Below are 22,709 nucleotides of genomic sequence, written 5' to 3' on the forward strand. Positions count from 1 at the left end.
TAACTTAAAAATCAGCATAAATCAGCCCATTCTTCTTCTCCATATTTGGCCAAGACAAAAGGAAAGAAAGGAAAAACAAGAACAAAACCTAGGTGGAGGATTTCAAGAGAAAAAGTGTGGAAAATCAAGGAAAACAAGTGAAAAATGTAGGATTTTTCAATTTAAACTTGAAATCTATTTTCCTTAAGCATTTCTCCTTATTTTTCATGGTTAATTACATGTTTTCATGGTGAATTCATGGCTGATCAAAATGGGTATGGAGAGAGAATGAAGTTGGAATTGCTTGATTTTAAGTTATGTTAGTGATTAAGGTTAGTTTAGCATATTTAGAAGCAAAACAACAAGAAAAGAATCCATTTTTCCCCATGAATCTTCATTGGCCGAATCTTCTTTGATGTGTGTGGGTGATGGATTGTTATTATTTCAAGAGAAATGGCTTAGAAAATGATGAATAATGGTAAGAAAATTAAGTAGGAAAAATCATTGTGTTAGTGCATTGTAATGGACGAATTTTTCCATGAAGAAATGGGAGGGTTTTGATGCTGAAATTGGTGTTATTTGAATAATGTTTAGTGAATTGAGGTACTAGAAATGAAATGGAGCAATTTGGAGCCAAATCGGACACAATTGTCATTTAATCGGTAGTAGGCCGAATTAGGTCAGCACCGCATTTAAGCGGTAGTCGGATAAGTTGCATATCATATCATGTATATACACCAAGCCTGAATTGATTTTATAATGGTCAAGTATTAATGTGGTGAATTATGTATTGTACATTGTGGATAGGTGGTGAGCAAATTACACTGGTAAAAGTACAGAGATTGTGCTTGAAGACTGAGATTAGGAGTACATCGACTCCTAGAACTGTGAGTGGACAATTTATCGTCTTAAATATCTAGAATAATTATACTTGTTTGATGCTTTTATTGAATGGTGAGTTTAAATTATGAAATATTATGTTTTCCAATTAAAATATTTTTTAATAAAAATGAGATTTATACTGATTTTGAAATCAAATATTGTTTTGGGAAAATTGGGTATATGGAGACTGTGTTGAAATTTATGATTTTATATGTTATTGAAATTGTGGCTTATGACACTATGGTAGCATGATGGCGAAATTTTTGGGGTTGGTATGAAATATATGAACAGTTTTGGATTGGTCTCGGTAGACTGGATTACATTTTATTCGCCATATTATGCTACTGAAAATTTTATGGGTCTGGTGGTATATTACACGATCACTGCAGTGGTGGGGGTTTTCGTTGACTGCCTATGAGAGGGGCATGGTAACCCAATTATATATTTACCTTCGGGGGGAGATGTTGGATGAACTATCTCCTGATGAAAGATTTGAGTGCACCTCACGTTTGGGCCACCACGTGAGAGTGAGACTCAGCCAACACCAAGGAACGGTTGTGTCTTAGATGTGAAAACATGTTTATGGGTATGGGACATTTAATAGCCTTGACGGTCTCAGTGGGATACCTTGACGAAGGTACTCGCGATAATGATTCTGGCAGGGGCCAAGTTTAAGAAACTCATAAGCTGGAGAAATTTTGACGAAAAGAAATTGTTTGGTATAGATTGAAACAAATTTTACGTTATGAACATTATTGAAATATAACGTTTTTATATTGTCTCCATCTACTCGGCTTTAGATGCTTTTGATGGTAATTGTTTACTCACTGGGATTATGTAATCTCACCCCTCTTCCTATCCATTTTTCAGGCTCAGGACAATTTGTTGATAGTTAATTAAGACGATAATTAATCTCGGAGTTACATCCTAGAAAGTAAGGGTTCGTAGCCCTACACCTTCTTGGTCAGTTGGGAGCCCATGTGTCATTGTAAAAGTAATTTTATACTTCAGTTATTTGATTTAAAAGTATGTATGAACATATTTAGCTTTTACACTATGTTTTTGGCGAGTTTCGATATTTTGAAAAAAAAATGACGAAAATGCCCCTGTGAGCCAAAAAATAATATTTTATTATTTTGATTTGGAAACGACTTATGATTTCTTGAAATGCGAGATTTAATAACTGTCGCTCACTGGGGAGATGCGAAAGCTGATGCTAAGCCTTGCGGGGTTTCGATCGGCATTTGGGGTAATGAGTGCCTATCGGGACGTCGCGATTGTTGTCACGGGCCCGATGAGAGTTCCGGGTCGTGACAAGAGGACTTTGGCAGCCATTTCATAACAACTAGAACGGAGAGGTTGTTGTGTAGCTGTTGTATGCATGTTTGAAACATAATGGAGAATTTGTAAAGTAAGCTTTTAGGTCAAAAGGAACAAAATTCAACCAAAAGATAAGCCCACCTCCCAACAGTGGTATTAGAGAAGATTTTGGCTTGCTTTCATCCTTTTAAATTCGTGTATTAAATATTTACATGCATTATTATGCTTGAATGCATGCTTAATTATTTAAGATAGCTCTAACATATTTTTTATTTGTAAATATTATGTCATAAAACTTTTGTCAAAATATTCCTCAAGATGCCTAGAACATGCCTCTAAGTTTGGTGTAACTTGATGAATTAAGTTTTAATATTTTGAACATACGTTTTGAATGATGGCCCAACATGATTGTTTTTAATTTTGATTATCAATACATGATTTATAATGAATAAATCTTAAATAGATATGTTCTATTCCATATTATCTTTTCAACGATATATTAAATGTATATTTTTCAATGTAGATATCATGAGAAATTAAGTACAAAAATATTGGATAGCAAATTTGTTTTGTTGAAACCAATAGGCTTTAATCCAGTGCAACAGATGCATTGAACAAGAACCATATGACGCCTTATAAATGGCAGTAAAATAAGATTAAAAATGGGGAAAAGAAATGTAAGTAGTAGGATTCAAACCTGCGTTGACAGTCATAAGAACTCTTAAATGCACCCTTTAACAACTAAACTAAAGGAGTGTTCCTATGATGAAAGTGCAGTATAGTATAGTAAAGACCAGAAGGGGCCGGATATAGCCATGAAAAGCTGATGTGGTAGTCGAAAGGTGATTGAGTGGCATTGCTGGATAAGTTTTCCATAAATACGAATTTTTGACCCTTTTTTATTTTTACATAATGTCTTTATAACTTTTTTGTATTAAAATTTGACCCAAAAAATTTGAATATTAATTTATTTTTTGAAAATGTTATTTATATTCTTGGTGTTTTATTTTGTTAAATTCACATGTGTTATATATCTATTTAATTAACCATAATCATAATTATATGTTTTATGATAGAAATTGATTTTCTGAAATATATATGATTTGAGTGAATGTAGCAAATGCATGTTAAATGAATTATTTTACATATGTTGTAAAATTATATATGTCTTACATTTCATTTGAGAATATTGTTTTATGATTGCAATATTTTACTTATTTTTTAAGTAAAATTATATACTAAAATTGATTTTTTATAAGTGCCCATTTTTGTGATTATTTTAATTATTTGTTAATTATTATTTATGTTTAATTATTTTTCAAGTGTTAATGTTCCAAAATAACAAATGCATATGAGCAAAAGTTGCATCTCTAATATTTATTAATAGATTGCTGAAGTAGGTTTCTCGTGATGTAATTTATTTTTTGAGTTGTATTAATTATTTATTGAGGCCATGTAAAGGGATATAATTTTGCGATTATTTTACGTATAATATTATTTTGGATATGAGCATTTATAAATGTTAATAGAGTTCTTCAGTAGAACTTAATATGTTATGTTATTTTGTATGTGGTAAGTGGGAGTTGTTCCCATAATCCGAGATTGAATTAAATTAGGCATTTAAATTAATGCTTATACTATTGGCGATGATTTCTAGTATGCAAGTAAAATTTTCAAACTAGTAATATAGGTAAAAATCAAATATGTCTAATATTAATTGATTAGAAAATTAGATGTCGACCTAATTAAATTCTATGCAATAATGTAATGATATGACTTCAAAACAAGTTATTGCCAATTTGATCAAAGGTGCCAAACTTGATGGCAAAAACTATGATATCTGGCATAAGAAAGTCTAGTATCTTTTTAATGAACAAGAGTTGCTCGATCATCTGACAAAAGAGATGAACCCATTTGAAGTTGGAAACACTACCTAGCATTGCCCTATGACACTTGGTATAAGAAAAACCATAGTGCATCCTTTGCCATATTAAGCTGCATGCACAATGATCTCATTAGGGAGTTTGTGAACTTCCCAACTACCGAACGATTGTGGGAACAACTGAAATTCGAGTATGGTGGAACTATATCTACGAGGCTTCATGCCATAACACTTAGGTTCAATCAATATGTGATGGACTCAAAGCACACCATGGTTGAGCACCTAAGGGCCATGTTAGCCATGATAAGAGAAATGAAAACAGCTGGCTATGATCTCACAGATGAGCAACAAGTCTTAGTTGTCATTTGGTTACTCCCTAAGTCCTCTTGGAGATATGTTAAACTTGTATTGACACATAATGAGGGGATAAAGACTTTTGATGATATTCCTCTCCATTTAGAGCTTGTGGTAGAGTGTAGAAAAGCTATACACAACACTACCATGATAACTCAAGCTAGAAATCGCAAAAGGTGTGTTCCTCAATGAAATAGACAACAAAAGAAGGGAAAGATTGGAAGTTTAAGGCCTAAAAGTGATGGAGTCACCAAGCGCTAGAGAGGCAAGTGTGGTGGGAAAAAAGATAAGTTCAGGTTGAAATGCTTTAATTGTGGTAAAAAGGAACGTTTTACTTAACAGTGCACTAAGCCTAAGAAGGTTTTCTTTTAAACCCCTTTAGAACTTATGTATGTTCTCAAATGAACTCCATGAACCCTAGAAAAATCAGATTTTTCTGGTCTTGATATTTCACCGTATCAAGTTCAAACTCGCATGAAATAATTCCAATTTTTGAACTCGATTCTTTCAACTTTTAAAACTTTGATTCAAATCAGTATTTAAATACTTAAAATCAAGTTTTAAATGATGATTAACTTGCTGGAATTGAATGTTAAATTTAATCAAAACAATTTTGACAATTATAGCATACATGTCGACTTGAATTAAGGTTTTGAGGCAAAACCGATTTCTTCATATTAGCAACAACTAAAGCATCATCCAATCAAAAGCAAATACAAGGTGGCTTTGATACCAATGCTAGATTTCGACCATGCTCAGAGAAAAGAACGAAATTCAAAAATTAACAATTAAAATTGAATAGTGTAGCAAAAATAAACATAGAAAATCGAAACCTCTATAAGATCACTTGTCTTGGTATTTGATTAGATTAACATTCATACATATAAGCAAATAATCAGAATCATACCTTTAGTAGTGATTTCAATAAATCACAACTTATGACCCTTTTTCTTGATTGCACACCCAAAGCTCGATTGTCGTAAACCAAAGCTATTCATGTGTCCATCCTTTAACGATGATCCACACAAATGACAGATGAAAGCCTTCTTCGAGGTAGGGATTCTGTATTGCCGTAAAGCGACGCTATGGGCCAAGATTTCATAAATCTCACTTTTCAAAGAATCAATTTTGGTAAAAAAGATGACAAAGAAAAACAATTCTTAGAACCCTCTTAAAAAAATGTTAGGCTCATGAAGCTTTTTCGATTTTCTATCAAGTGTTTCTGACCTCTAATTCTTCTTACATGGAGCAACATCCACATTTAAGTATTTATAATTAGGTTAAATTGCGGATCCAACTTTTGATTAATTACAATTTAACCTCTGTACTTACTTAAACCATTTAATTAAGTCCATATTAAAAATTCCAAATTTTCGATTGAGCACAAATCCCATTTTAATTTCACATTGTCACCTTATTGTGTGTGACCCATTAGGCCCCCAATATGTTGGCAATAAATATGAACTAATCCAATTACTTATTTTTTATAAATCATGAGGGATATCTTGCAATACATTATGACCACCAAAATGTCAAAATAGTCAATATGGTTTAACTAACCTTTCAGTGTACAGTATCTCAATGTAATTTGATCCTTTCATCAAATATTCTGGATATATGATAACTATATGATATAGAGTTATTTGAGCTTACTTTTGATACTAATTTAGCTTAGTTCTTGTAGTAACTCATAGAAATTAGTAGATTTTATTTAATTATTTTAAATTAGTTAATTTAGGTGAGTCAATCTAATCTTAGTTAATTTTATCCTTAATTTAATGTTAATGTGATTAAGATAGGTTATTATTGATTTATTTGTGCTTTTGTAAATGTTTGATGAAAGAAAAATTTTAATGAAAGAAGGAGAGCAATTTTGAGGTGCAAACCTCCACTACATATATTTTGGTATTTCAGTTATAACTCTCTCTACAGAGTTCCAAATGAGATGATTATTCTACCATTGGAAAGATAAGAGAAAGATTTACAACTTTCATGTTTACCACTCAATGCAGTTTGGCCTAGAAAGTGGTGAAAATGTTATCAAAGTTGATACATTGTAGCAGTCCTAGAACAATTACGATTTATACTATTTAAATGGTCCAGGCTGTGGCTTTGGAGGTAGTAGGCCATGGCCCACGTAGTCTGATGAGGAAATCTTGATTGAAATTGACTTCTTTCTTCACTCAACTTGGCCTAACTTCAAAACTCTATAAAAATAACCTTTCGGAAGACTTTTAAGAGAGAACAAAACACCAGATTAACAGCTGAGAGTCAAGCCACAAAGTCATTGAAGCTAAGAAGAATTTGAAGGATTTAAGGAGATTTGGAGATTAAGAATACAATTCTTGAGTTTTTCTATTTTTTTATTCTCTTATTCTTTTGGTTTTGTTTTTAATGTTCAAACTTTTTATCTAAGATTACGATTGAGCTCAATATGTAGTCTGATTTGTTTATCTCTCTTTTGCTTATGTTTGATGGATTTAAGTTATTTATTTTATTCTATTTTTAATGCTTCTAATTGCCTGATCACCAATTAGATTGAATTGGAAACCTAGGTTAAACCTTAACAAAGGAGATTTAGGTAGACTTTGAATAGAATAACGTATGATCGAATACACTTAGTTGATTAGGTGATTTGATTTGCATATAGGGTAAACATACACTTATAAGTCATACATAGCCAAAATTAGAGCACGAATTTAATGAATCTTTCTTCAATTTAATTTGCATAGATATAAAGTAAATTAATTTGAAGAGGTATTTTTATGAGAAACTAGACAGAGGCTTGTAAATAATTTAGAACTCTAGGTTAGTAACTTAATCCATTAAACTAAATTAAGAGAGAGAGACAATAATCAGATGAAGTATTGAGGGATAACATAATTTTAGATCTGGTAGTTAAATGAGTTTTATAAAACAAATTTACTATTTAATTTTAGTTTTAGTTTGTTAGTTTTATTTTTTTTAATAATTTTAAATTTAATTGTTTGGATAAGATTAAGGTGTTACAATTTTAGTAGTTAACAGTAAGAATTAATTTAGTTCTCTGTGAGATCGACACTCTACTCATTACTATATTATCTTTGTGATACGTACACTTGAGTGGATAGAAAATTAAACAATGATATGTCGTGAAGCATGGCATGGTGTCTACTTATGACATCCCATGTTAGTCCTAAAGCTTCATATTAACCTATCCAGATTTATCAAGATCACCTCGACCAAAGACTTTGATAATATAAGCTAAAAGCAAGTGAGATATGTCCCCTGCAAATCACTTGGGGGTAATGAATCCTTTCTAGACTACTCATTCATCTTCGCATGCTTCATGTCATACCTAAAAGCACCTTGTTTAGACATCTGGTCTCCTTCAGACCCGTAGGGGTGAAATCAAGGCATGACAATTCACATACAAGATGGCCTAACATCACAAGTCTAAGGATTACTTACACTATTGACACATGAAAGTGTTTCCATAGACACTTGAGTGAAATACCACATGGCACTCTCATAGCGAGTCATGTTCAATGAACTTGTTCCTTAACAAGCACCCACATGCTATCCCCAAGTATCTCACATGTTTCAACCTATGAGATCAGTTACTTACTTCCAAAATAAGAAGGCTTAGCATATACCAATCATTGAGCATTGTCAATGCCCTTATTGTTGACAATACAATGACCAGGAACATATTTAGGAACAAGACTTTGATGCATAAGAATCTCATAATTATAACCTTTATAATTTCTTTGTAAGGTCATTATGTTCTAAAGACTTTATCTACATAAGTCTCTCATAACTCTTTAAAGATAAACTCATGGATAAAAAAATACCTTATACATTATATACAATATTCATAATGTATTTAACATAAAATATGACTAATTAATATAATGTTTTACAAGCACAAAATTGATTAGCTTATAAGGCTTACACTAACAATCTCCCACATAAGAATCAATTATTGCTCTTTAAGGTATTGTTTCTTCTCAATTCCAATAACTTCTATTTTTCAAGAACTGACTTCTTTTCTCATAATTGATTCTTCATTGGTTCTGTGTGCTAAGAATTGATTTCTCCCATTTTCAGAATTGATTCTTCCTGTGATAAAGAAATAATTTTACTTTCTTCTTATTTAAGAATCAAATCTTTACATTTGAGAATTCAATTCTTAGGTTAGCACTTTGTGTTTGAAAACAAAAACTCTTTGAGAAAACTTAGAAGTATATCTTTAAGTTCAAGAGCATTATTGTTCACTTTCGAAACATATTCAATCAATCTCAGCATTTTAAGATATTTTTCTTTGTAAAACTAGCTTCAAAACATCCTTAAGGATTTTATTCAGATTCAAAAGCATCGCTTTCATTTATTTTCAAAGTTTATTTAGTTCAATTAATTTTGTCATTTCAAAATCAGGATAAAGCTAACACCAAGAATGACATAAAGTTGATTGTCACCACATAAAAGTGGTTGTCCTCCATTTTTGAGATGAAGGACACGGGACAAGCTGAATACATCTCTAGGGTTAAGATCTCAAGAAATCATTCTAAGAAGTTGTTAAGTTTGTCTCAAGAAAATTACATTCAAAGTGTTTTAGAATAGTTTCATATGTAAAACTCTAAACCCATAAACACTCTAATGGAGAAAAACCTATATCTCAACATGTAACAATGTCCTAAAACTAAAGAAGAAAATAAACAAATAGCGAACATAACATACATAATTGTTGTTGGATGTTTGATGTACATATTACGTGTACTCAACCAAACATATGTTTACTGTTGGTATGGTCAGTAGGTATTAAAGTAATCTTGGGATTGCCTATTAGGCTGCAGTTAAAAGGTTACTATGGTATCTAAGAGGAACCACTAATTTGACTTTGTGCTATCAAGGTGGAAGTTTAAAATTGGTCAGATATAGTGATGTAATCATGCTAGTGATAAATATGATCGAAAGTCTATTTCAAGATATACTTTTATACTTAGAAGCGGAACTATCTCTTGGAGTAGAAAGAAATAGCTTTATACTATTCTCTATACTATGGAAGCAAAGTATGTAGTATGTTGTGCAATACATAAGGTGATTTGATTAAGGAGATTCTTGTAAAACTTGAGCATTATTGGGCATCTTCGTTAAGCTATTGTACTTTTATTGTGACAACACAACTACCATATACAAAAGATCCTAAGTACCATGAAAAAGCCAAACACATTGATACTCACTATCACTACATTCATGACATCATTGCACAAGGTCTTGTTATGTTGAAGTACATCTCTACAACTGATATGTTAGCAAACCCATTCACTAAACCTATTACTAAAAATGCTTTTCAGAAGCATATAAGGGGTTTAGGTTTATTACATATTTGATATTTATGTACTATCTATGGTTTTTGAACAATTAATAAATTAAGTCTGTGTTGACTTATTTGATCAAATGTTGTTGATTAATTAAAGTACATATCTAATATAATTATTGTCACCTAACTTTATAGATTATTCCTTTCACATGAGATAATCGCCCTAATGCTGTAGTAATGAGTGGGATGAGACTTAAATGATCACAAGGTATTAAGCATTTTATGATCTCTTTATCACATGAGTTACAAGCAAAGATGTTAGCAATGTCACCTTGACCTAAAGTCAAGGTGAGGCTCATAAGAGTCGAACATGGAGACTACCCACACTCCATGAAGCTAGTCACAACAAAATTTGAATCTTAAGGGATTCAAGTCAATCCTTTTTATAGGGATGTGATCAAGATCCATATGGTAGTTTTGATGTGACAAACACTAAGTGGAAGATTCACCATAACATATATTTTATACTGTATGTGCTAGTAGTCTACTAATCAAAGGGAGTGATTGGATAGATCCCTGCTTCATCACTATGTAAGCCTTAAGGACTTATATAGTCCAAATCCCATGCACTTTGGGACTGGGATCAATTATATGAAGTTAAGATTTGGTGTTGCTACTTTATCACGACATACAAGGGTCAGAGATGATGCGATCTAGCAAAACATGACTATGAAAGCAATCTGATCTTAATGGATTGGCATAAGTATCCAAGGCAAAGTCATTAAACATCTCACATACCTGGTTTGTAACTCATTGCCCGGGCAATTATAAAACATTGGCTATTAGATATAACCATAAGTTTACACACATAAAGAGATTTTGCATAACTCGTATGTGTAGGAAGGATCAAAGATGCAAAACCTTTTATGATTAAGATGATTTGGGGTATGACAAGAATTCAAGCTATTTTATGTTAGTAAGATTGCTACTTAATATCTCACTACTCACTAGTACCTTTTGGTCGCACGTTCCATTTTCCCTATATGACAGTGGATGCAAAAGGAATTAGATCGAGAGTTGTACATGTTGATTCCAATTTGTACGAGTGGGAGATGTTGCATTTAGATGTGGTGTGCCTACATGGCATGCAACTATGTTAATTATTTGTGAATAATTAATAAATATTCAATTAATTAATGTTGGATATTGTTTTAATATTTATTAATTGAATAATTCAAAAAATGTTTATCGAATAATTGGAATAGGGTATAAATTTGAATTTAATTTAATTAAATAAAGATTATCTATATAATAATCCATTGAGGATAAAGTTCCCAAATCAGTTAAGATATAGAGATATTGTATCTTTCTATCCCAATATAATAGAAATATTATCTCTATATAATAAACAGACATATTGAAATTTTCCTGAGAGGAAGAAACGTCAATTTTTCAAGAAGTTAGTAAAACACAAATACTCTTTCTCAATTTCTCTATTCTTGAGGCACCATCAATAAGGGCTTAAGGGTTTTGGAATGTGTAATTAATCATGGAAGACTTTAGTAGCCACTCCACAATAACGAGAACAAAGGATTGTTGTGTAGTTGTTGTATACACGTTTGGAACACGAAGAAGGATTTCTTAAGCAAGCTTTTCAGTTAGGGAAAACAAAATTCAACCAAAAGGTAAGCCCACTTCCCAACAATTTTAATGAAATTTTGAGGTGTTTATGGGTACCAATAAAGACGAAGGAATGTCAAAAGGCGAAAAAAGGTGAAATGAGCCAAAAGAGATGAAATCTAGCCAACACATACCATATCAGTAGCAGGGTGGCCTTGGGTTGACGGTGGAGGGAGTGGGTTAGTGACAAGTTTCTTGAACGGTGGGACACAATATTGCCTAGGTGACACTGAGGAGCAAGGGGAAGAGATAAGATAGACAGAGAATAGATAAGGTAAAAATGGGCGAAAGCCTAATCAAGCCACTTAATTTTAAACTTATAGACGAAATTTTCATCTATAATTTCAAAACCTTAAAACGCAATTATCAATGGAATTTCCATCGATAATTCAGTTAGTATCTACACAGAATTATTGACCAAATATTCCATTAGTAATTTCATTGATATATTCAATCAATATTTTTGTCTATATATTCTGTCGATACTCACCATTATCTATAGATCGATTGGTCAACATTATTGGTGTTTTTCCTATTTATTTTGCATAAAATAATAAAATGATTACTGACGAAAATACTTCAGTCAATAAATTTCATCAGTATTTTATTGATAAACTACTCAACACCATTTAGTTGATAATCGATCGACAATCCTCAATATTTATCGACAGTGATCATTAGTAAATATCTTTTTTTGGTAGTGTAAATTAACTAAGTGCTACACCTCCTTTTCAACAAACGTAGTGTGACTTCGATCTCACCATCACATAATCCACAATTCATTATCAACCTGTTGGTATATACCTTGAAGTCAATTGGATTGATCAAGGGATATATTGTCATTTAATGCACACTTAATCGCATAATATTATGTGATAAAGGCTTTCCTTCATATTAGCATGATAATAAGGAGTTATTAAGTACTAATTGGATGAAGCCCATGGAACATAAAAGCCTTGCAAGAGAATTGTAAAGTTGTTATAATTATGAGATCTTTATGCATCAAAGCCAAGTTCCTAAAATAGTTCATGGTCATTGTATTGTTAAGACAAGGCATTGACAATGCTTAAAAACTGATACATGTTAAACCTCCTTACTTGGAAAGCGTGCGAAGATGGATGAGTGGTTAAGAAAGGATTCATCACCCAAAGTGATATGAGGAGAAGTATCTCACTTATTCTCATTTCATGATTAACTTGTATAAAGTCTTTGGCCAAAGCATGATGAATTTGAGGAAAGTTAATTTCCTAAATTCATAAGGTTATTTATGAATTATGAGAACTAATAGTGAATGTCATAAGTAAACACCAAGCCATGCTTTATGACATATTTGGGATATTTGATTAAAGAACCGTATTGCTCTGAGAGGCTTATCATTGAGGGGTTTTGTCAAATTCTTTAATTGACTCCCTAACATTTGGATGGTCATGATATACTGCTAAATACCACTCATGATCTATAAATATAAAACAGTTATCAAATTGATATTTGATTATGGCTTATATTTATTACCAGCATGTTAGAAGCCTAATGTATCACACACATTAAGTGACATGATTGAGATTAAATAAGGATAATCAATTAAGTTGGACTTAATTGAAATAGATCAAAAGAAAGTTGAAAAATTAATCAAGTTTACAAAGACTTAATTGAATAAAAATAAAAATGCTATATCTAGGGTTACAACTTAGTTTGGTTACATAAATATGTTATGTTAGCCAACTATAACTTTAAACCTTTGGCCACTGCTTAGCATTTAATAAAAATAAGAAAAGAAAAATAATTTTCTTTGTCTGATAGAAATAAGTTTTGGCAAAAACTTTTGGTAGTTTTTGTTTTAGAAACAAAACTTGCTAGCACAAGTAAAATCTTACATTTGATAAGGTTTTATTCGGTCATTGTGTGGATTACTGTTAAAAGCCATATACTTAGGTAGTCGAAGATTTGACAAATCCTAAAGGTAAAAAAAGCAAAAATTTCGACTGCAGGATCTTAGACTATCTTATTCTCTTTTTGGGTTTTTTATTTTATCAAAAGCCTTTTGGATTTAATTGACTCTTGATTACGATATCTAGAATAAGGTATGTAATACTTAAACTTATGAATGTTCATAATTAATTGAAAATTACATGAAAAATACAAACATTGATTATGTGAGATTTAACTGTTTCTTTGATTAAATACTTGTTTTATTTTTTCATTGTATTATACTTTTTTTTAATTATTTTTGTATTTGAACATAATGTCAAATCCCAGTACAACCACCGTAAAGTTTACTAAAAAACACTTTAATGACCCATGAATTGTCAATTTCTAATTGGTCGTATTAACTATGGCTTCTAACCTATATATATGACTTTGGCTAGTCATTGTGGGATATTTTGGCAAATTTACAAGCTCACTACAATATTCTCTTCACTTCTCTCTTCTCACAACTTTTTTCCTTTATTTTGTCTTAGGAGTGACAATTATTTACCCAAGTCTTTGGTCTAGGAGGTGTCTTGGAATTATGGAAGCTTTGTTCAAAGTATGCTCTTTTAGTTGTGTGCGTAAAATGGCTTGAAGAGCTCTGTATTTAAAATGTTATACGAGAAAATTTCATAAAAAGTTAAATCTCTTTAAATTATTTTTTATTTTAACTTAATTAAAGATAAATTTGATAATTTGTAGGTGAAACTTGATTGGCTAAACTATGAGTATGTTGTATTCAACTTGAATTGTCGACATCTTGTAATTGCTAGGAATCAAAGGTAGAAGGCAGAGGGGGCTAGTAAGGCCCCCCGCACCCTAGTAACTTTAAAATTTTTATAATTATCTTTACTTTTGGAAAATTTTATAATTTCACTCTTACAAAAAATTTAAAATTTTTTTAATTTGTTTTTATTTTTTAAAAAATTTATAATTTTCTTAATTTGTTTTTATTTTTTAAAAAATTTTATAATTTTATCTCTACAATAATTTTTTATTTGATAAGATGTCTCACAATAATTAATCAATAACTAATTTTAATAGAATTAAAAATAAAACCAATTACAATAGAATTATTCCCAAAACCACTTTTCCAAAACTTTACAACCACCACCTCTTGTTCTTTTTTCTTTTTATCAAATACTGTAAAAACAAAAAAAAAATCATTGTTTTTACACTTTTTTGGTTGTTAGCCTTCTCTATGCATAAAATTTCTAATCAGTAATTCAATTTTCATGTTATAATATTGATAAGTTTGATTTATTTACTTATTTTATTTTAATATTTTCAACTTTGAATTTTTTTTTTCATTTAATAATTTCTACTTGGTGATTTTGATTTAGGATTTACCATGTTAGCCATTATTTGTTGAAAGGAACAAAATAAGGATTTGATTAAACACCTAAAGTTAGTTATTATTTATTATTTAAAGATTGTTTGATTGCTTTCCTACAAATTATTTATGTTTTTTTTTAGATTCTCGTGAACAATTAAGTTTTTTATTCGAGCATTGCTTTCTCATTGAATTGTTTAATGATATTGTATTTAATTTTTGTGATTAATTTTAGAGAATTGCTTCTCAATTAAATTGCTTATTAATAGTCCCTAATATTTTTTAGAGGATTGCTTCCCATTGAGATTTTAGTTATTATATTTGTTAATTTTTGTTTGTTATAAAATTTAGAAATTAATATTATTGTTATTATTATATTATTTATAATTATACTAATTAATTATTTTAAGGAAATTATTACAACTAATTTTTTTAAATAGTTTTCAAGATTTATTTATATAATTTTCATACGAACTTTTTTCATCTAAGTTGTTATATATTTTTATCAAACATTTAACTTCTAATATAACTGCTTTATAGACATTATCCTCAATTCTTCGTCCCTTCCAACACGAAATCTTGACTCTGTCACAAAACGGTTAGACCAAATCTTTGGTTTTAATCTTACCATTACCACGAGGCAAATGCAAAGAATCTCTTCACACTTGTTAATGTGATATTATAAAAAGATTTTGATAATTAATGTATTATATTTTTTTATTTTTAATAAAAACAATGCAATAAAGGGAAAAAATATTTCTGAAAATAAATTTTAATTAGCCTTAACAAATACTGGTAGACACCCATTGATCGGATCCTCATAACAAATCAACCTGCAGCAAGTGTTACTGAAACTGAATTTAAAACGTTCTAAAGGATATTGGAAGTACATTTCAACCAGACAATTATAGTTGCATTCATTTGACAACAAGGACTTGAGAATTAATAAATGTATAAATAAGCCAAAAACATTATCCAGAAATACACAGCTTAACTTAATGATACATCATCCATTGCCAATTTTGAAGCTACACACACCATTGGTGCTCAAACAGGACATTCTCAAATCTCAAAAGACTTGAAAACCCAAAATACATTTTATCCAACCAGAAAAATGTCACTCTTCCTCTTCATTTTTCCTTTCTTTTCTTTCCCCTTTTCCTAGAATTGAACTTGAAGAAAAAAAAAATAAAGTAACTTTAAGTGCACATTATATTTTTGTTTAATGCAAAAATAAAATGTAGCAAACCTCATCTGATCTTTTGTCCAGATCAGGAACTGGTTGGCATTCAGCTCTACTCTGAGAAAGATTCATCTATGAAAACCAAATAGAATGTACCTCAAAGATTTGATGCTTGTTCAGTTGTACAGGGCCTTGAATGCAAACCTAAGTACAAATAACAAAGATGCAGTTTATTCCACAAAAAAAGGAACAAATAGTAGGAACAATTAATGTTTTGAATGCAATTAGAAGAAGGCTCATTATCTAACAGTGCACATTTGGAAAATTATTCACATACACAGACAGACAATGGCCAAAAGAAATACCAATATTAAGAAAAGCAGCAGAAAGATTGGAGGAAATATGTCCTGGTTCACCAAAGGGAGCCACGATGAAAAAAAAAACAACATAATCCAACAAATATATTTTCTCATTCTAATAATAGGACTTGAGGCTTATTAATTCTTCATGTTCTTGCAGATCACAATCTTGAATTGATACAGGATGAAAATGAGAAGCTAAACCAAATAGGCTGCAGGAGATCTCAGGGCCCAACAAATAAAACCAAAACGAAGCAATAAACAATATCACCAACTCATGGGCAAAAACCCAAAAAAAAAAAAAACACAGTACCACCACAAAAACAATTTATTGTTTCACTACTAAGGGGACTCAAGGATAGTAATATGCCACAAATCAAATGCTTGAGAACAGTGCATACCAAGAATCATAGGAAAAACTTAAACCTTGTAGAGTAATGATTGCTATCTCCTACTCTTTTTTTGCTTAAGTCTCTTAAAAGCCATAAATGTAACAGCAGCAGACAGAGAATACCTGCAGAAAAATGAAAAAGATATCAGGGAAGAGGTATGATAAGAAGCCAGACAATTTGTTTTAAAAATTTCTGAGATAAATTTGTTATATTGTTGTCTTTTTACTAATGCGCGGTTGATGTGACACCATAATTTACTTCGAAAAAACCAAAGACTCCATGTATTCAGAATAAAAAGTAATAGCCGCAGAGGCATAAAGAAATTTAACAATATGAAGAAATGCATGCTTCCTCATCAGTTAATCTGTCATGCTCTCTACAGCATTAAACATATGTATACATGAATCATTAACCCCCACCGCAAGGCATTTTAATTAAGTGTGTTTTGGCTAAAAATATTGATTTTGTTTATTCTGAAGTTCGGATGGACAAGATTTTAAGATCAATTTGCTTTAATAAGGTTTTCTAGTTTTAATTCATTTACAAAATAATTAGGAAATATCCTTAAGGCATGACTAATTCTCAACCCCAAGGCACCCAGCCTATGCTCATTTCTACAGGGAAGCTAATTTGCCAAAGTAGTTCAAGAAAACATTCTTAAAGATGCCACAGGATATTTTAGATTCCTATAGTCAGATAACAAGAATATTAATAAGTAAGCAGACCACAAATTTTAATGTCCGAAGTTTCTCTCATAGAATCTCTCAATAAAAGCTCAACATTATCTTTCACAGAAAATCTTTTAAGGCTCTTAGATGTCCAAAACTACAGATTTCTGTTTGGCACCATGGAACTCCCAAATAAAGAAAACACTCTTCCAAAATATATTTATATAGACATACAGACAAATGATTATAACAATCTTGGAAAGGAAATTTTAATTGGAACAAATATCTTATTAGATTCATACATTTAGCAAATGCGACCACTATAATGTTTTTCTACATTATTATTAGCACACCTAAAGGGTACCACACACAAATACTTTCATAGAAAAAAAAAAAAAAAAGAATAACTCATCAACACTAAGGACAGAGAAAGAAATGGCATTAAATGCAGTTTAAAGCAATGGCCTCACTTCTCTTATGATTTCCAAAAAGAAATGGCAGTCTTTGCCTAACTTGCTAAATTGCATAAGTATAAACTTTTATTTCCACCACAAAAATATGTACATTTTTACCATGTTATATTCAGTTCATTATATTATTTATTCATTGGTTCTATTTGCTAGGTCAGATTGATTTAATTTTTAATCAAAAATAAAATATAATATGTCTCATTTTAAAAGGCAGATCAAGAGTAATCTGCCCTCCTTCACAGCAATCATAAGAAAACTAGAAATACCACAGCTGTTGGAAGAAGAGTGGATAGAGAATGCACACTGATATCAAATCTCTCTCCAACAAAGGAACTACATGTGCAGGAATAAAATATTTTTAATCATATGATATGGTGACTCATACCATGTCAAGGTATAATTTAGATGGTCCTGTGGCATAACTGAACTGCGAATCAAGGTATTGACATCCTTTGGAACAGGGTAAGGATTGCTCGGATTAACATTTTCATTGATGTCTTCAATTAAGAGAGAATCCTCTGGAAGCCCAGAAGCAACAGCAATTGCAGGAACATCAACATAGAACCATTGTCTTGAATTTGGATCATTTGCTGGAACAAATATGCTTGGCTTCTCACTACCACGGACAACTCCAATAACTTCAATAGAAGTAATAGCAGGGGCTTGATCCTGTAATTTCCAAGGAATTTCAGACTTCTTCGCATAAGGTATATGTCATCAGTGCCAAAGAAAGGATTATGGGATATAAGAAACAACCTCAACAACTTTTGGCTTCTTAGACCAAAACTGCCACCACCAGCTTTGTTCACTCTGTTGGGCAGGAACAGCTTCTATACTTGAAGACTTCTCCCTCTCTTGTGGAACTTCAAAAGACTTGTCTCTCCAGCTGCGTGGGACCCATCCTCTATTTACAAGAACTGGTGCCTGCACACTGTAAGCATATTCAACTTAATTGAAATCGAAACTTAGCAGGCAATCCCATGCATCAGCAATGAATATGAATCCAGCACCAAATAAGAATTTAAGCTTCAAAGGTGACAATAAAGGAGAACAACCATATATCATGATGATAGGATGGAATCTTGAAGGCTTTCTCATTGCCAATTGAAACTTAGTACTATTTTGTGACAAAAGCCTAAAGAAAAGTAGTTAAAGGCAACAACTCAATATTTAAGATAGCATCTTGTGATAGTTCCAGACATACATCTCACACAAGAATTAGGAAGCTTCAAAACCTTCAGATTAATTGTTTTACCTAGAGGTCATATGCATGATAGCATATCTTTAACATAAAAGAAGGGGAGTAAGAAAAAAAAAAGAACATTAGTGCCTAATGATCTCTACAGAAATCAAGAAATGGTAATAATAGTTTGGCCAAAGAGTGCAAGTAGGCTGATAACTGTACAAATTTTATGATCTTTCTAAACACAAAAGATCGGATTGGAAATACTAAAAAGATGTTTTAATTGTCAATTAATCTTTTAGTTTTGATGGTTATTATGTTTAGCATTCTTTGAATCCTAACCTGATTCTGATTTCCTTAGAAATGGTCTCAGCGCATTCTATCGTAGTTGATAGATAAAAAGAAGATGAATTAGTTAAATTGCTAATAAATAAACATTGGTTTCAAATGCACCCGAGCATTTGTCTCATTGGTTGGTGCATAATCCCCCTGCCTAAAGAGCAGGGTTCGAATCCCCCCTCCCCCAATTATAAAAAAAAAAAAACATTGGTTTCAAATCCTTTCGGCAATTAAATTCTTGTAGCCTTCATTTCTAGCTCTGCATTTATGAACAGAGCACCCTGTGCCAGTAAAACAATTTTCTGGAAAAAAAACTGAAGATAAAAGCTGGAGGAATTGCCCCAATTTTGGAAATAAAGAGAGGTCCATGCCTCGCAGTTAGAAGCAATGGACTCTCCTAAAACTTTACCTTGCTTGACAAAACTTACTAGGCTTCCAATCTAATGAATTTAAATAAGGAAATTATTCTTAATTCAAATGATCCTCCGTTAAGAAAAAAATATGCATACAGAAGTGAACTTTGCCTCTTAAGTTCCCACTCCTTTCTCTTAAATGACAAAGAATATCTGATATATGAATATAAAAAGAACTTATAACCTCCCATGGCTATTCCTACTCAAGTAAGGATATTGTAAGGGAGGTCACGTTACCTTATCATTTCTACTCCTACTCACTCTCTCCAAACTCCCATACATACACTTCAAGATGGGAGAAAATGAAGAGAGAACAGGAAGTTAATGATGCTAACATATTTGCTAGATAACTGGAAATAAACAAATTGATTAGAAAATTGCTATCGAACTGCTTAATTGTAATGCTATAAGCAAGAAAATCAAACACAATTACCTCTCAGCATTGTTAGCAATTGGCATCAGGGGTGTAATGACATAATAGCCATTTTCAGTCACTCCAGAAATGCTTCTAGAACGGGGCCCAACATAGATTGACCTTCCATCATCAAAAACTCCTCTGCATACAACTCGCCTAAACTCCAAAGATTCCAAGTTTTCACTCGAAGGAGGCATGTTATTTAGTTTCAAAGGTTCCATTTGCAACCTCTTCTGTCTATACTCCAGCATCTTTATCTGTATAATGTACAACTAATCAAATATAAAAATGCAATTCTCAACAGAAATTTATTAAGAAAAAAAAGCCATAAACAATCCTAAAGGTTACAAGAAAGGGAGTATAAATGGGAACAAGTCCAGCAAGTTGTGAGGGAGAGAGAGAGAGAGAGAGAGAGAGAGAGAGAGTTAAATGAACATGTTGAGTACACATGTTTAAACAAGCAGGTAGGTACAAGGTAAGGAGAATGCTTTATATTAACTCTTGCAGAATGGGATAAACCTCAAAATCAAAGGGCTTAAGTGCCATGATTCGCTCAAAATGACAGGAATTATGTTTACAAAATATAAGGTGTATAAATAAATAAACAATAAAAAGATTCATGAGCTAAAAGAAAATATATGCCAAATTAAAAATCGTTCATTAGAGTATTGCTTTCTCTGACTATTTGCATTCATTCCAATGGTTTATCTCTGTTTCAAACTATTTTATGCCAGAAATCAACAAAAGAAAACGGTAAATATGAATTATCAATCTAAAGGAGTATAATTCTAAGAAAACCACTATGGAGCACTATGGTGTCAGGGCCGGATCTGCATAAAATCTAAAAGCATACCATAGACTGACAGACATGAATCCTTTTCCTAATTTAATGCTGCTCTAACTTTCAATTTCTTTGGTAATAGTCATATCCTCATCTTTCCTAGGTCATAAATCCTGTTGGCAAATCTCTTCACTCTCATCAGAAATCAGAACCCATTATCATTGGGCCTTCTTTCTTGAAAGAAACAATTCTGAAATGTGAAAAAATTTCACTAGAATCAAGAACATCATTTTTTTATTTATTTTCAGAATATTACATGCTCATTTTCTTAAAACAGCATGGAAAAGGAAAGCAAAACAAGCATAATAAAAAAGGAAAGGGCAGTAAGCTGCTGATAGAGATAGAATAAGAAAATATTAATACAGCAACTCACAGAAACTGAAACAGGATGAATCCAATGTTAAAAAAAAAAAAAAAAAAAGGATGACCTTGTCTTGCCTTCTGAAAATCTGCCAAGTTCCAAGGCCGAAAGTGATAGCTCCAGGAAGGAAAAGAAACCATCTTGACCACGTTGATCCTTTCTCTTGATCTGCCAAACAACCATGCTCAGAATGACATAATCCTGGAAATTTAAAATAAAACCCAGACGGAGAAAACATAAACATATATACCATGAGATTGGGAAGAGGAGACAGCAGCAGCGGTGGAGAAGGAAGCAGGTGGCACCCAATACTTTGGCGGGAGGAGTTGGTTGGAAAAGGAATAGAGGGCCCCAGCAGGACGGAGCCTTGTTAGGGTTTTGGAAAAGGATGCCATCTTTGCTGTCACATTAGATGCCAGCAACAGCCTTCTAGCCTTGTTCTTCAGCCCCGAGGAGGAGAGGGAAGAGCAGGACGAGGAGCCACTGATCAGGGTTCCAACTTCCAAGGGTTTATGGGGCTTTTAGATTTTAGAAACAGTTTTCTTTTTTCTTTTTAACTTCTTCTTTTTAAAAAAAAATAATAATAAAAGCACTACTGTTCTTCCTTAATTTTTTACATAATACTTTTAAAAAATTCTTAAATTATTCAAAAAATTTAAATAAACTCTTTTTTATTTTACTCAATCAAACTTTTATATTTTTATTTGAAATCAAATAAATTTTTATAATTAAAAATTAACTAATTATAATTAATCAAAATATCAATTATAAATTTTCAAACAAAAATATCAATAGTCATTTTATATCAGATGGAATTGATATGACATCAACGTATAAAAAGAAAATGTCACAAGATCGTATCATCATCCATTATGATATGTTAGCACAATTTGATATAAAATGACAAAACCATTAATCACAAAAGTTTATTTGACTCAAAATAAAATATACAATAGCTTATTAAACTCAAAAAAAATTAAGAGCTTACTTGAATTTTTTTAATAGGTTAAGAGCTTTTTTAAGTATTATGTTTTAATTTTTTATTGTTTTTAAATATATTCATAGTTATTTTTAACATAAAAAATAAAATAAATTTTAATTTACATGTAAAATAAAAGCATTATTGTTCGTCCTTAATTTTTAACATCTACAACAATATATAAAAATTGTCCAGAGGTAGGGTCCAATTAACACTCGTCCGAGACATATTTATCTTGATTTGTGCAAGGCTTTTATTGGGATGCAAGAATTTGTTTGATTATTATGAAAATGACTTAGGCTATTTTTATCTTATTGCTTTTATTGCTTTCATTTTGTTTAAGTTGTTTTTGGTTTTTTTAAAAAAAATTTTGGGTTCTTGGTCTTTTCTTTTGGGATCCTTCTAA

At 31.3% G+C, this 22,709-nt stretch overlaps 1 protein-coding gene across 5 annotated transcripts; it reads right to left on the reverse strand.

The window, feature by feature from the left end:
* Positions 1–15,635: 15,635 nt before the first annotated feature.
* Positions 15,636–21,856, reverse strand: SURF1 (Surfeit locus 1 cytochrome c oxidase biogenesis protein). Of its 5 annotated transcripts, none has more exons than XR_001926885.2 (8): positions 21,575–21,856; positions 21,392–21,492; positions 20,141–20,379; positions 18,529–18,703; positions 18,158–18,441; positions 16,669–16,756; positions 16,040–16,087; positions 15,636–15,872 (listed from the first exon to the last, which is right to left on the reverse strand). XR_001926885.2 is itself a non-coding variant. In XM_018116768.2 (7 exons), the coding sequence occupies exons 1-6, from the start codon at positions 21,717–21,719 to the stop codon at positions 16,687–16,689; spliced, it is 1,014 nt and encodes a 337-aa protein (XP_017972257.2). In that variant the 5' UTR covers positions 21,720–21,856; the 3' UTR covers positions 15,636–16,087; positions 16,669–16,686. The 5 variants fall into 5 exon arrangements, 3 of the variants coding, with proteins under 3 accessions (XP_017972257.2, XP_007036882.3, XP_017972259.2); XR_001926884.2 differs by having other exon boundaries at positions 16,644–16,756; XM_018116768.2 differs by having other exon boundaries at positions 15,636–16,087.
* Positions 21,857–22,709: the final 853 nt, after the last annotated feature.

This window comes from Theobroma cacao, chromosome 3 (genome assembly GCF_053813885.1).
Source record: "Theobroma cacao isolate CCN51 chromosome 3, ASM5381388v1, whole genome shotgun sequence".
Classification (NCBI taxonomy): Eukaryota; Viridiplantae; Streptophyta; class Magnoliopsida; order Malvales; family Malvaceae; genus Theobroma; species Theobroma cacao.

Coding starts and splice junctions, on each gene's coding strand:
- SURF1 (XM_018116768.2), bottom strand. CDS start 21,719: ATGGCATCCTTTTCCAAAACCCTAACAAGGCTCCGTCCTGCTGGGGCC. Junction 21,493..21,574: donor CTCCTCTTCCCAATCTCATG/GTATATATGTTT, acceptor GTTGTTTGGCAG/ATCAAGAGAAAGGATCAACG. Junction 18,704..20,140: donor ATTGCTAACAATGCTGAGAG/GTAATTGTGTTT, acceptor ATATGCTTACAG/TGTGCAGGCACCAGTTCTTG.